The following is a 13,022-nucleotide window of genomic DNA, read 5'->3' as shown; positions in this document are numbered from 1 at the left end:
GCAGGGAATCAAACTCTGATCTCCAGAACTGTAGCCCAACACTCAAATCTCAACACTACACTGGCTCTCATAAGCATTTGAGAGACTAATAATACTGTTTCCAAGAACTGCACGGGCTTCCAATATGCTTCTGAACCCAATTCAAGGTGCTGGTTTTGACTTATAAAGCCCTAAGCAACATGGGACCATGATATCTTAAGGACTTGGCGTTGTGTGGTTTCTGATTTATGGCAACCTCAAGGTGACCTTATCATGGGGTTTACTTGATAAGATTTGTTCAGAGTGGGTTTGACTTCACCTGAGGCTGAGAGAGCATGACTTGCCTAAGGTCACCGAGCGACTTGCCATGGCTGAGGGAAATTTGAACCCTGGTCTCCTGAGTTGGAGATTGCATACAGCAGCCTTCCCCAATCTAAGATCATCTAGGTTATGTTGGATTATAGCCCTCATCACCAGTATGCTAGCTTTTGAGGGAGACTCAATTTGACCCACCTTTGTTCTCTTTTTGTCAGTAGGCAAATATGTTTTTATTTAAATAGACCTTTACCCTTTATGTGGTATGGGTAGAAGGAGGTGCGTGCTGTTTTAAGATAATCAAAAACTCATAATGCATATAGTAATGTTTTAGTTATACTGACTGCTTACTGCTTTCAAAGCTTTTGTACCATATATTGTTTGTTTTACTTATATGGTAAGCCATTTTGATTGTCATTTTGGATGAAAGGCAGAATATAAAGAAAATAAGTTTTTAAAAAATCCCCACCTCTGTGCTCCATCATAGTGTTGCTTAATACATATAAAAACAACTGCACTGGCTTTTTATCTCCCTTCCTGATCTTTTGACATACTGACACACCTGTATAATAATCCAGGGAGTCAGGAGACAATGGCGTCAGGCACTAAATACATGTTATGTCTTGGCAGGGCATTGATAGGAAGCTGATCAAGTAACTAAGACTGCATCTGCACTGCAGAAATAATGCAATTTGACACCACTTTATCTGTCATGGCTCAGTGCTATGGAATTCTGGGAACTGTAATTTTGTGAGATATCTAGACTTCTCTGTTAGAGAGCTCCAGTGCCAAAACAAAATATAGTTCCCACAATTGCATTGCATTGAGCCATGGCAGTTAAATGGTGTCAAATTGGATTTTTCTGCAGTGCAGATGCAGCCTATGTGCACATCACTGTACATTATTCACTACAGGACAAATGTACCCATTACCTTGCTTACAACTGATAACTAGTATTATTTTAAAGCTTTTTTTTTATTACAGAGTCGGTGTGGTGCAGTGGTTTGAGTGTTGAACTAGGACTTCATGAGACCAGGGTTCAAATCCCCGCTGAGCCTTGGAAACCCAGACAGTGACCTTGAGCAAGTTGTTTGCACAACCTAAAAGGAAGGCAGTGGCAAACCTTCTGAGAAAAACCTTGCCAAGAAAACTCTACAGTAGGGTCGCCACAAGTCAGAGTCAACTTGAAGTAAGACACTGTTTACGTCTAGCCTATCCCTGAAAGATACACTAGCAGAAAATATTCACAGATACTTTGCTGTAACCAGAAGATATCGGTTACCTACTCTTGCAGTTCACAGTCACTGCTTTCGAAAGGAACTGAAAAAGATCACTGCTCCTCTATTTGCCCTCTTTTATGCAGCTAGGTAGGTGCCAGATCTCTTCTGAGAAGGCACACAAACTGTTCCATCATGCCAGCTACCCGTGCCCAAGGAAACCTGGCTCCGTCTACTAAATCCATGCCCGAAGCTTTAGAATTTTAATTCTTTGCTTCTCCTTCCAAGCCAGGTAATTTAAAAGAAAAGAGAGGAAAAAGCAGACTCATTAATCATGTAGTAGGGGAAGTCTGGCTTGGAAGTAGCATTGCAGAATAGAAGAACCCAGGGAAACTTTAAGAAAAGACAAAGTTCAGAGAGCACTGTTAGGAAGGGATTATTCACATAAATCCTTCAAGGACCAACTTTGCTTCTCTTTATTGCTGGGGTGAAGAACCTTTGGCCATCCAAATGTTTTGGATAACAACACCACAGTCCAGTATTATTAGCCATGCTTGGAGGGTCTGAAACAAATTGTAGAAACATCTGCATGGCCAACTACAAAGAACTCTGTGTCTGTCCTGGAGGATAACAAAATATTGTAGCATGTGTTTTGGTGGACTATTGTCCACTTCATCAGATGAGTCTCTGATTGGGTGTGGAAATGTAGACAGTGAGATTGAAGGGAAATTAAATGAAGAAAGTGCTATTACTGATCTCTGCCCAATTACTATTCTCTGCATTTCATTTTCTTTTCACTGCAACTGAACTTATGCACACTTACAATTCTGGATAAAATTCTGTGCCTCAGATGGAATAGGCTATAGCCCAGGAAAACCCATGTAATAATAAATTTGTTGGCCTATAGCAGTGGTAGGGTCTCTAGATGTTATTGGACTCTAGCTCCCAGGAACCTTAACCAGCAAAGCCAGTGTGGAAGAATGCTGGGAGCTTCAGTTCAGCATCAAGTGGAAGTCTGCATGATTCCCACCTGTCATCTACAGAGCACCACAGGATACCTTCTTGTTTATGCTGTAATGGACTAACATGTAGGTCCAAAGGTTTCTTATGTTTGCTTTATAGCATCATCCCTATTTCACAGCACTAGAACTATTTTAGGAGAAGGACAGCAAAGCATTGCTACAGAGGTCTTGCAAATATATTTGTTCCCCATGATAGATCAGTGAAATATAACCATCCTTTAGCAGTGAATTACAACACTAGAGTATTCATACCCTTCTGGACTACAACTATACATGAGCAGATGTCATTGAAACAACTGCATATGGATTACCTGCTTATCCAGCCCATCCCATCTACACTTTGATTCCCTTCCTCTATTGCTTCCTGTGTCATATTTCAGATAATAATAATAATAATAATAATAATAATAATAATAGGATTTATTTATATACCACCCAATCACTGGGAATCCGAGTGGCTATAAACTTCTTAGGCAAGAATATCTTCTCTTGTACTTTGTAAAATGTCAGGAATGGTGACAACTAAACTAGCAACAACCAGAGTTAGGATAGGCAAGTTTTTTGTATTACAGCTATCAGTAGATCCCTACTTTCCAGGCAGGCTGAAGATTCTGGGAATTAGTCTAAAAAGTAATTTTTCAAAGCTCTAGTAGTAACATAGCTATGATCAGTAGCCCTTCTCCTGGTATTCCTGCATCCAACAGTCAAACAGATGGCCAACGGACAATGGTCTTTTTTTGTGTATGTGGGCACCCAATTTTGGAATTTTATCCTGAATATTCACTTGTTATCAACTTTTAAGGCTTTTAATGGAATAGGAAACATTTACTCTGTTGTTTTCATACATTTACTTCTTCTATGCTGGGCTTTTGAGCTATTGAACCTTGTCGGTAGGAATTACAGTCATTACATTATTGTATTTTCCCCATGCCAGGTTTTATGACTCACTTACCTTGAGGCTATTTTATCATGAAAGACAGAGCTGAAATTTTATAGACATACACAAATATTAACACAATTTCCCCACCTTTTAAGAGAAAGTTAAATTACTGAAGCCTCTTTAAGATGCTTGTGTTGAAGCACTGGAAATAGGGAATACAGAGCCTATATATTTATATATATTTAAATGTCAGGCTCATTGCTTAAGGAAAAAAGGCAGCTTTATGACACCCCACTTCTTTTCAAACTCAGCCCTTTCCACCTCTTCTTTATCTCAAGATCTCTAAGATAAAGATTGCCTGCAAGCTTCCCTTGGTGTTTAAAGTTCAATCCTTCCACTGCGAAGGCAATGCTGAGGTCCATTTTCCTATCAAGGAGTGAATGATGATGATTATTATTATTAACCACATTCTTATCCTGATCTTCACCAAGGAGCTTCTGCAACCACCCAGAAATATCAAAACTTGAAACAGCCCTCCGATCTGTAACGTGTCAGGAATACTGATGACTAAACATAATTGCAAAATGTTACTTTTTTGGACTATAATTCCAAGACACCCCCTTCTGCCCATGCTGGCTGGGGAATTCTGGGAGTCTCTGCCTTAGGGATCATTAAAGAGAAGGGGCAGGGGGGAAAGCAGGCACAGGGTTCTGTGTTATTTCAGCAGGCTACAAATTCAGCATGTCACAGAGCTGAACAATGGAAGGTCAATGGAAAGGATGTTATTTTCTCTTTCTCCAGCGACCACAGCCATGGATAGCTGTAAGGAAGGTGTGTAGCCATCTCAGGTTGAGCTGCATTGAGGCAAGATGGAAGGGTGCAGTTTGATACCACATTAGCTGCCACGGCTCAATGCTATGGAATTCTGGGATTTATAGTTTTGGATTTAGCCTTCTCTGTCTGAGAGTTCTGGTGCCCCACCAAACTACAAATCTGTAGATTCATGACAGTTAAAGCATTGTCAAATTACATAAATTCTACAATGTGGTGGCAGCCCCTAACAACCTTAGCTGTCTGGTTTGATGGATCAAGAAGACTACACTTGATAGGAATTATAGCATCCTTTTCTATAAGGGCAAATAAGGGCAAATGGCACTTTCAAGCAGGATAAACACAAGCATCTCTTGTGGAAACCACAGGGCACTGCTGCTCTGTTTGGCCTAAGGTAAAACTGAATTGGGAGGCTACAACCAGAAGCCAAGTGAGAGCCCTGAAAGGTGATATTGACCATTGTGGTTCTTCTTCAGCTACAGGAGCTTGTGTGTCCTGCATAAGTGCTGTCTCATTCCCGGAAATGCCCATACCATACAGTCAAAATCTTAAGATTCTGTAATTAATCAATAAGAAGAACCATTGACTCTTAAGCCTGAGATAATGGAAGAGGTATTTAATATTGATGTCTCTTCTAGACTTTCAGAAGGTGATTTTCATATATACTAATAGCAATCTCAGTTCACTATGGCATCAGCCAAGCACAAGAGAGTGGTATCAGTAGACTAAGTAGAAACTCCAAGGTTTATAGTAAGAGGTTTTTTTTTTAAATATACAAGAAACCTTTGGGTTATGGGGAGAAAACACTGCAAGTATCCAATGAGGACTGAACATGATTCGTGTCCATGACATCCTGGCTAAATGTTGGAGGAGAGACCAGAAAAAAGTGGATTAGCATACAACAGAGTAGTTAGAAGAATGAATAGTAGCACTCCATGCAGCAACATTTTGTTGCCACTCTCAAATGTTTATTGCGATAACTGCCTGGTCAACATTCCTTCCTAGTAATTCCAAGCTGTGATCTGTTGAATTTCAAAGTATAGTTGGATAAAACATTGCTATGTGTGCATTTGTACTCACTTATTTGTGTGCATACTTATATAATCATTCTATAAGATGGTGCAAACATGTGCGTGTGCATATGTGTGTGTTTGGAAGCAAGTCTTTCTGTATTCAATGGGATTTACAATTTTTGATATTTTGCAAAATTATGATGTATATCTGTTTGGAAGCAAGTCCTGTTGTATTCAATGGTATTTACTCTTAAGTAAGTGCAGTGTAGTGCCACAACCTTAAGCATATTTCTATCAGGAACCCTATCCCATCCCTGCATACACAGGGTTGTGGGTGAGCCCCAACAATTGTTAAAGAACACCTAGGCAAAATGTCTTAATCCAAAATGTTATACCAGAGACATCTAGTCTAGTAAGCTAAAAACCAAATTGCTCAGGATCCAACTTTAGACACTGACTACGTGCCATTGGTATCTAACTTTATTGCATGTGTGGCACCTACTTGATTTAATGATCACATGAGGACATTTGGGCGTATGTGGTCTCTAACATAAACACCAAGCACTGAGCTATTTAATGGCTTTACAGTTTAAAACCAGAACTTTGAAATGCATCCAAGACAATGTGGAGCCATGATAGATGTTAATGCTACTGTAACATGTTCTTGGCAACCCAGCTTTCATCAAGCGATAGGCCATCATACTTAGAGCCAAGGGAAGCCTCTAGAAATCCATCTAAAGCAGTCCTATACAGAGCATACTATCTTCAGGGTCACGATCTAGTATGTAGTTAAAGCTGATTTGGGGAAGCAACTGAGATGGTAGAAGGGAACACATGAATGGCATCCATTGACAACCAATGCACATGCTAAAACAAACATTACTGCTGTTTAGTGATGTGTAACCATTAAACAGAAGACACAGCAGGAATGTGAGGGGGTTGGGTGGGAGAAAGAATAAAACAGCTTAATGAGGCTGGGAAACAAAAAGGGGGGTGCGCAACATAAAGCCTAGGACTGAAATCACAGAAGACCTTTAACTACTTCTATGATTTTAGCAGACAGTGTCATCTTTCAATACTGTGTGCTAATCCTTTGAGGACTAGCAGCATGATTTGGTTTCAGACGAAAGCAAGGAGCTTGCAGAGTCCCATGTGCTTTCTTTTTTGGTGTGCTAAGCCACATGATTCCACATGACACAGCAGAAGCATGAATCTGGACAGCATATGAGTCAGGAGAAGTTCTGCCAAGCCACCACCTGCTCGTTGGGAGCAGCCACCCTCCTCTGAAGTTGACTATTTATACAAGGATGCAGCCACTCCAAGGACTGGGTGACATTTCAGAAAGTTCCTTATTCAACAGAATAGCATGTATTTCTTGGGATGAGTCTGTGGAGGTTGAAGGCAGCCTTCTTGTGCTCAGAATCCAGAGGGAGCATGCAAGGCACATGTTCAAACCATGAGGCATAAACCAGGAGAACTTTAACCTCACAAGGGGTCATGTCCTTACAACTGCACATTCTATAGCTTCGTGACATTATCAGCAAATATCCAGAAGGAGAAGGAATCCCTAGTGAGGCCCCTTACCCTATCTTGACACAGGTGCTACAGGGTCCTTTTCACATCTTCTCACACCTTTCCTGCCCCCAAACACATTATAGTCATAGAGAAGAAGCCTAAAATAGTCCCCATCAAAATTTTGGTGCCTTAAGCAAGACCTATCCTGGAGACACATGGCAGCTGACTCTGTCACCAGAGGGCACACTGGGTGATCACGTTGCCCCCTGGCAACCTGCTCCATTTGTCAGCACTGGAAATGCACAGCATAAAAGACTACTACAGCCTCTTATATTAATGCAGCTGAGGATTTATAACTGGGAGAGACTGACAATATGCAAGGGAAGGAGGCCCAAGTTATTTCACACAGTAGTGGGAAGTACTGCTTGGAAGAGACAACAGAGCAGAGCAAGCAAAAGTTACCTTTTAGGACTACAGCTTCCAGAATTTCTCAAACAGAATTGTAGCCTTCCCACCCCCAATAAATGTTCCAAGCTCTAGAACAGAGAAACTACCTCATTTACACTTCTGCAGATATTCAGAATTTGAGAGTACTAAAGACATGAGTGGAGAAGCAAAGCCCAGAGCCCCCTCATGTGGAGGGCAACTTTCTGAAGGCAAGAACCTCCTCTATCATGGGGACTTTCCACATAATTTTGAATTTAAGTTCTGATTTTTCAAGATCCCAAATTGTACAGAGAGCTTCCACAGAAAGAGAGTGTTTGTTCCTTCTAGAAAATCACCTGTCAAGTACACAAGGTGATGGAAATGTAAAGAAGATTTAAATATTTAAATGTTTAAATATTTGAAGGGATGTCATATTGACGAGAGAACAAGCTTGTTTTCTGCTGCTCCAGAGAACAGGATCCGGAGCAATTGATGAAAGCTACAGGAAAAGAGATTCCACCCCAACATTAGGAGGAACTTCCTGACAGTAAGGGCTGTTCGACAGTGGAACACACTCCCTCAATGGAGAGTGATAGAGTCTCCTTCCCTGGAGGTCTTTAAACAGAGGCTGGATGGCCATCTGTCGGGGGTGTTCTGATTGAGAGTTCCTGCATGGCAGGGGGTTGGACTGGATGGCCCTTGTGGTCTCTTCCAACTCTACAATTCCATGATTCTAAGAAGGCAGGTGCAGCATACATCCCCCTCTTTGTGGGTTAAATAGATAGTGGGCCCTTGGTATCCACTGAGGTTTGGTTTCAGGACCCCTACGGATACCAAAATCCATGGACGTTCAAGTCCTATTATATACACAATAAGGTAAAATGGTGTCCTTTATATAAAATAGCAAAATCAAGGTTGGCTTTTGAAATTTCTTTTTGTTTAAATTATTTTCAAGCTATGGATGGTTTAATCCATGGATATGGAAGGCCGACTGTATTTGCATTTCAAACACAAAACAGGAAACCCTTGTTCTCATTATTTTTTGCTCTGACTCTTGAAATGCTGAAAGCTCATTTCCAGAGAATCTGGAAAATCTCAGTTCCCAGCATCCTTTCCTGCCATCTGGTTCTCTCTACCACTCAACTAGTTACATCCCACACACTCATGTCCCTGATGAACCAGTCCTTCCCTGCTCTAACCCAGTAAAGTCTCTGGTGAGAAAACCTGTAAGACCCTGGACAGCAGGACTTTTTCTTCCCAGATGGTTCTTAGAGACTGATTCAATTTCCTTCAAGGTCCTGACACAACTTTTCTTACAAAGATCTCAGCAGAGTCTATCCACATCTGCTCCTCTCTTTCACCCATGTTGCTCCCCATTCTTCTGCCCCAGTAAAACAAAACAAAACACCCCATAGACATTCTGGTTTCTAGTCTGCAAACCTTCAAGAGCTACACAATTAAAATACTCCTCATTCCAGTTGATTAGAATGTGATCCGGTCACACGCGATTTGCTGGAGTTTGGGCCTTTTGCACGCAGGGCTGCAAAAAAACTCCTTCAACTTTGCAGTTTGTAACCAGAGTATCTGCAAGGATGTACATTATCAAACATGTGGCTGTTGGTCTGCTTCGCATGGATTCAGATGGCTGCACATTTTTCGCACATTGAAAATGTGAATGTGTGCAGAAAAGTTAAGTCAATTAAACATTGATGCAAATGTTTGAAAATCCATAGTATTTTGCATAATACACTTATGGGAAGACTACCCCAAGTCTCACTACTCGGAGTCTCTAAGAAAACCATTTTTTAAAAAAATGACTACCTACCCTTATTGGCCACTTCCCAAGCCACCTCAAAGAGGACTGCGTTCTCCAGATCAAGTTCATCTTCCCAGTCCTCTAACCCTGTCAGGGAAGTCACTGAGAGGCTCCGGGCCAGCGGCATGGCACTTGCGGGATGAAAGGATGCGAAGGTAAGGAAGGGATGTAGGTTGGAGGCTCAGGGTTCAGCCTGGAGGAAGAGGAAGGTGGATCATTTCAAACACTATGACACCTCAGAAACAACTGGAATTTCAGAAGCCCCTGGAGTCTTTGCTCCCAGTTACCTTGTCGGATTTACATAAACTCCCCAATCTCCCCCAAATACCCACAACCCACTCCTCCTCTCTTCTTATTCTCAAAGTACTGGGAAATCTTAAGGAGCTACCATGGTGTAATGGTTTGAGCGTTGGAGTACAACTCTGAAGACCAGGGTTCAAATCCCTGCTCCAGCATAAAAGTCTTCCGGGTGACCTGGGGCAAGTCACACTCTCTCAGTCTCAGATGATGGCAATGGCAAACTGCCTCTGAAGAAACCTGCCAGGAAAACCTGCCAGACCCCCTTAGGGTCTTGGAGGCACACAACAACACTTGGAAATCTTGGCTTCCAAACCGTGACAATCCCTGTCTCCCAGCCTACCTTGTCTAAACAATAAGACACCAATTTTTCTCTCCCTCCCAGAGAGTGTGGTCAGATTGGCGCCTCCTCTGCCTTCCAGAGAACCCAGGAGTCCTCTCTCTCTCCCCCACAAGATCCTTTTGGAAGACAGCACTTAAGTCTTGAGTAGCAGCAACAGCTGAGGTTGGGAAGATGGTTAGAAGGAGGAGGACACAGGAGGGTGAGGGGAGCAAGGGACTGAAACCTGAAGATCTCCAGGCATAAAAATGGAAGGGCTGGAGGGGTGATTTTAAAGAATGAAAAAGTGGAGAGAGTATGTTAGTACTAGTAAGTGTGTGTGTGTGTATAGAAAGAGAGAGAGAGAGAGAGAGCGCTAGCTAATGTGACATAGTAGTTTGAATGTTGGACTACAACTCTGGAGACCAGGGTTTGATTCCCAGTTGGGCCATGGAAACCCACTGAGTGACCTTGGGAAAGTCACACTCTCTCAGCCTCAGGGAACACAATGGCAAAACCTCCTCTGATCAGATCTTGCTAAGAAAACCCCATGATAGGTTCACCTTAGGGTTGCCATAAATTGGAAATAACTTGAAGACACATAACAACAACAATATATATATAGAGAGAGAGACTGATAGATATAGATAAATACATAGATTGAGAGATGTAACATAGATAGATAGATAGATAGATAGATAGATAGATAGATAGAGGGGTGTGTGTGTGTGTGTGTACACACCTTTTTCCTTTCTCTTCCCCCCTGCATATCTTTTATATGTTTAATACAATGGGGGACAGGATACACAAGGGTATTTTGCATCAGACTCTTGAGCAGCAGAGGAAGGGACTTGCTTTGGAAGCAGTTGGTTGTGAGGATAAAAAGAAACAACGCAACCTATTGGCTCCTGTAAAAAAGAGCAGGTTTCAGAGCCAGTATGAAAGAGATCCGGGGTGTAAAACCGGATGAAGGGGAAGGGGAAGAAAAGAACATTTCTTCAAATGTAAGGGAAGGAGGGTCATGCAAGGCTTGCAAGGAAAGGGATTTTGGAGAAGGGGGGGTTCAAAGAGGCATTGAATCTGGGAACTGGTGGAAGCTGGAACACAGGACTAAAAAGGGAATACAATGATCTTTGAAGAGTTAGGATGCTGCAGACTGATGGGGGAAGATTTATTTGGAAGCACTGCTGGGATTAGTCCGAGGGCACTCACCTCTTCGCAGGAGAGGATCCAGCGACTCACTCAGTTCCAAGTCTTGCAGACCTTTCTTTTCCTCCTTTTGCTTTCCCTCCTTTTCTGCCCCTGATCAGGGTCCCTTTGCCTCCCTGGTTGGCTGGCAGGGAAGGACTCCCATCCGGCTCAATGACTAGGAGTGAGTTAAAGGAAGGGGAAAGAAGGAAGGAAGGAAGGAGGTGGAAAGAGAGAGAGGAGGTTGCTGCAAGGTCTTAAAGGGGAACTCTCACCAGCAGCAAAGGAGAGGAGAGAGAGAGGAGGATGGCTGCTGGGCAAAAGGGGGGTCAGAAGGAAGAGCAGACAGTGGAAGGGAAGCTGGGGGGCATCTTCTTCTTGTTGCTATGTCTTTCCTGACTTATGGGGACTAGCCTTGGGGCTTCTGGGCAAGGTTTCTTCAGAGGGGGTTTGCCATGGCCTTCCCCTGAGGCTGAGAGAGTGTGACTTGCCCAAAGTCACCCACTGGGTCTCCCGAGTCACTCAAGAAGAAGACTGGATGGAGGAAAGATGGGGAGCATCTTCTTGTTGTTGTTGCTGTGTGCCTTCAAGGCTTTTCTTGACTTATGGGGACCCTAAAGCTAGGGTTTCTGGGCCAGGTTTTTTCAGAGGGGGGTTTGCCATGGCCTTCCTCTGAGGCTGAGAGAGTGTGACTTCCTCAAGTGGGTTTACATGGCTGAGCTGGGATTCGAACCTGGTCCTAATCCAAGAAGGAAATTGGATGGAGGAAAGCTGGGGGTCATCATCTTCTTGCTGCTGTTGTTGTTGTGTGCCTTCAAGTCTCTTCTGACTTATGGCCACTCTAGGTTCACTTCTTGGCAAGGTTTCTTCAGAGGGGGTTTGCCATGGCCTTCCTCTGAGGCTGACCAAGCCTAGTTTCCAGAGCCCTAATCCCAAACTCAAACCACTAACCACTAACTGCCCTGGCTCAGTGCTATGGAATCCTGGGAATGGTAGTTTATTGTGGCACTAGAGCTCTTTCTGACAGAGGAGGCTAAATGTCTCACAAAACTACAGTTCCCAGAATTCCCTAGCATTCAGCCAGGGCAGTTAAAGCAGTTTCAAACTGGGTTATTTCTGCAGTGTGTTTTGGCTCAAGGAGGAAAATACAAAAGCCCTGCTTGCTGTTGAACATAAAACATCATAACCACAGAGGGTCTACATAAATTCAGCCTAGACAATGAAGAATCACAGAGACTGAGGCTGCATCCGCATTGCAGAAATAATCCGGTTTGACGCCGCTTTAACTGCCATGGCTCAGTGCTGTGGAATTCTGGGAGTCGTAGTTTGTTGTGGCCCCAGAGACGGACGTGAGCGCGCGCACGTTGTAATCTAAATTTGTCAATGGTGCCTTTCGCTGGACCAATAGGAATGCGCCGTTGATCCACCAATCAGCTTTCACGGAAGAATCCTCAGATTTTTTTATTTTAAACGGCACGCCCACTTTGGCTGCGTCGAGAGCTGATAGGCTCTCCTTGTCATGATAGATGGCAAGTTGTCCAATGAGACTCGCAGATTTTTGAATTGACAGTACATCTACCCAATGGCTGATCTTCTAAGCAAAAAAGGCTGTTAGTAGGTCCTGCCCTTCCTTCTCTAGCATTTGACCTTGGCATTGAGTAACAGTAACCAATGAATAAGCTGCTTTCAAGGCTTAATTCAGATTGACATGCTTTTCCACCAATAACATCTTGGCAATAATTTAAAAACCATTTGTTCTTATGACGGACGGACAACTCAGCCAATAAGGAGCTTAAGAGTGCTATAAACGGTTTAAGTGACAGGGGATTTGACCAATGGGGACAAGAAAATAGATTTTGTAGGCGGTGCCTTGCTAAATGGCGTCTCGTCTCATCCAATCGAATTTGGCGTTTATGGAAGGACTTGTTTTTATTTTTGTGGGGGGGGGTTGGTTTCTATTACTTTATTAAGCCATAGGTTGAGCGAAGAAGGTGTTCACCCTTCACTGTTAAATTAGTGAGTGAGGCCTTCGACGCCTCTTCGTACGTCACATTCCCTTCACGGCAATTACAGTCGTTTAATTTACAGCACTTGAAGCGAACGGTCAACGAATCCTTTCCTTCTTTCCGCATCACAGAAATAAAAGAGCCAATCAGTACTGAGAAGAGAGAGGCCTTTGTTTTGACTGACATTCTAACAAACCA

At 42.9% G+C, this 13,022-nt stretch overlaps 1 protein-coding gene across 4 annotated transcripts in view; it reads right to left on the bottom strand.

Moving 5' to 3' along the window:
- LOC149303610 (glycogen [starch] synthase, muscle-like) overlaps positions 1-12,861 on the bottom strand; it is a 45,944-nt gene extending 33,083 nt beyond the window's left edge. Inside the window, exons 1-2 of one of the 4 annotated variants that reach the window (XM_089481133.1) lie at positions 12,781-12,861; positions 9,024-9,207 (exon numbers count right to left, since the gene is read on the bottom strand). In XM_089481133.1, the coding sequence (XP_089337259.1) occupies positions 9,024-9,141 (118 nt within the window). In that variant the 5' untranslated portion in view covers positions 9,142-9,207; positions 12,781-12,861. Of the gene's footprint in view, positions 1-9,023; positions 9,208-9,402; positions 9,426-9,654; positions 9,775-10,842; positions 11,951-12,780 lie in introns of those variants that run through there. The other 3 variants (XM_089481130.1, XM_089481131.1, XM_089481132.1) reach the window with 3 other exon arrangements.
- Between the last annotated feature and the right edge of the window lie 161 nt (positions 12,862-13,022).

The sequence above is a fragment of the Sceloporus occidentalis genome, unplaced genomic scaffold (genome assembly GCF_023333645.1).
Source record: "Sceloporus occidentalis isolate IW3139 unplaced genomic scaffold, rSceOcc1.0.p SCAF_14, whole genome shotgun sequence".
Lineage (NCBI taxonomy): Eukaryota > Metazoa > Chordata > Lepidosauria > Squamata > Phrynosomatidae > Sceloporus > Sceloporus occidentalis.
This window is presented reverse-complemented; position numbering and strand designations above follow the sequence as displayed.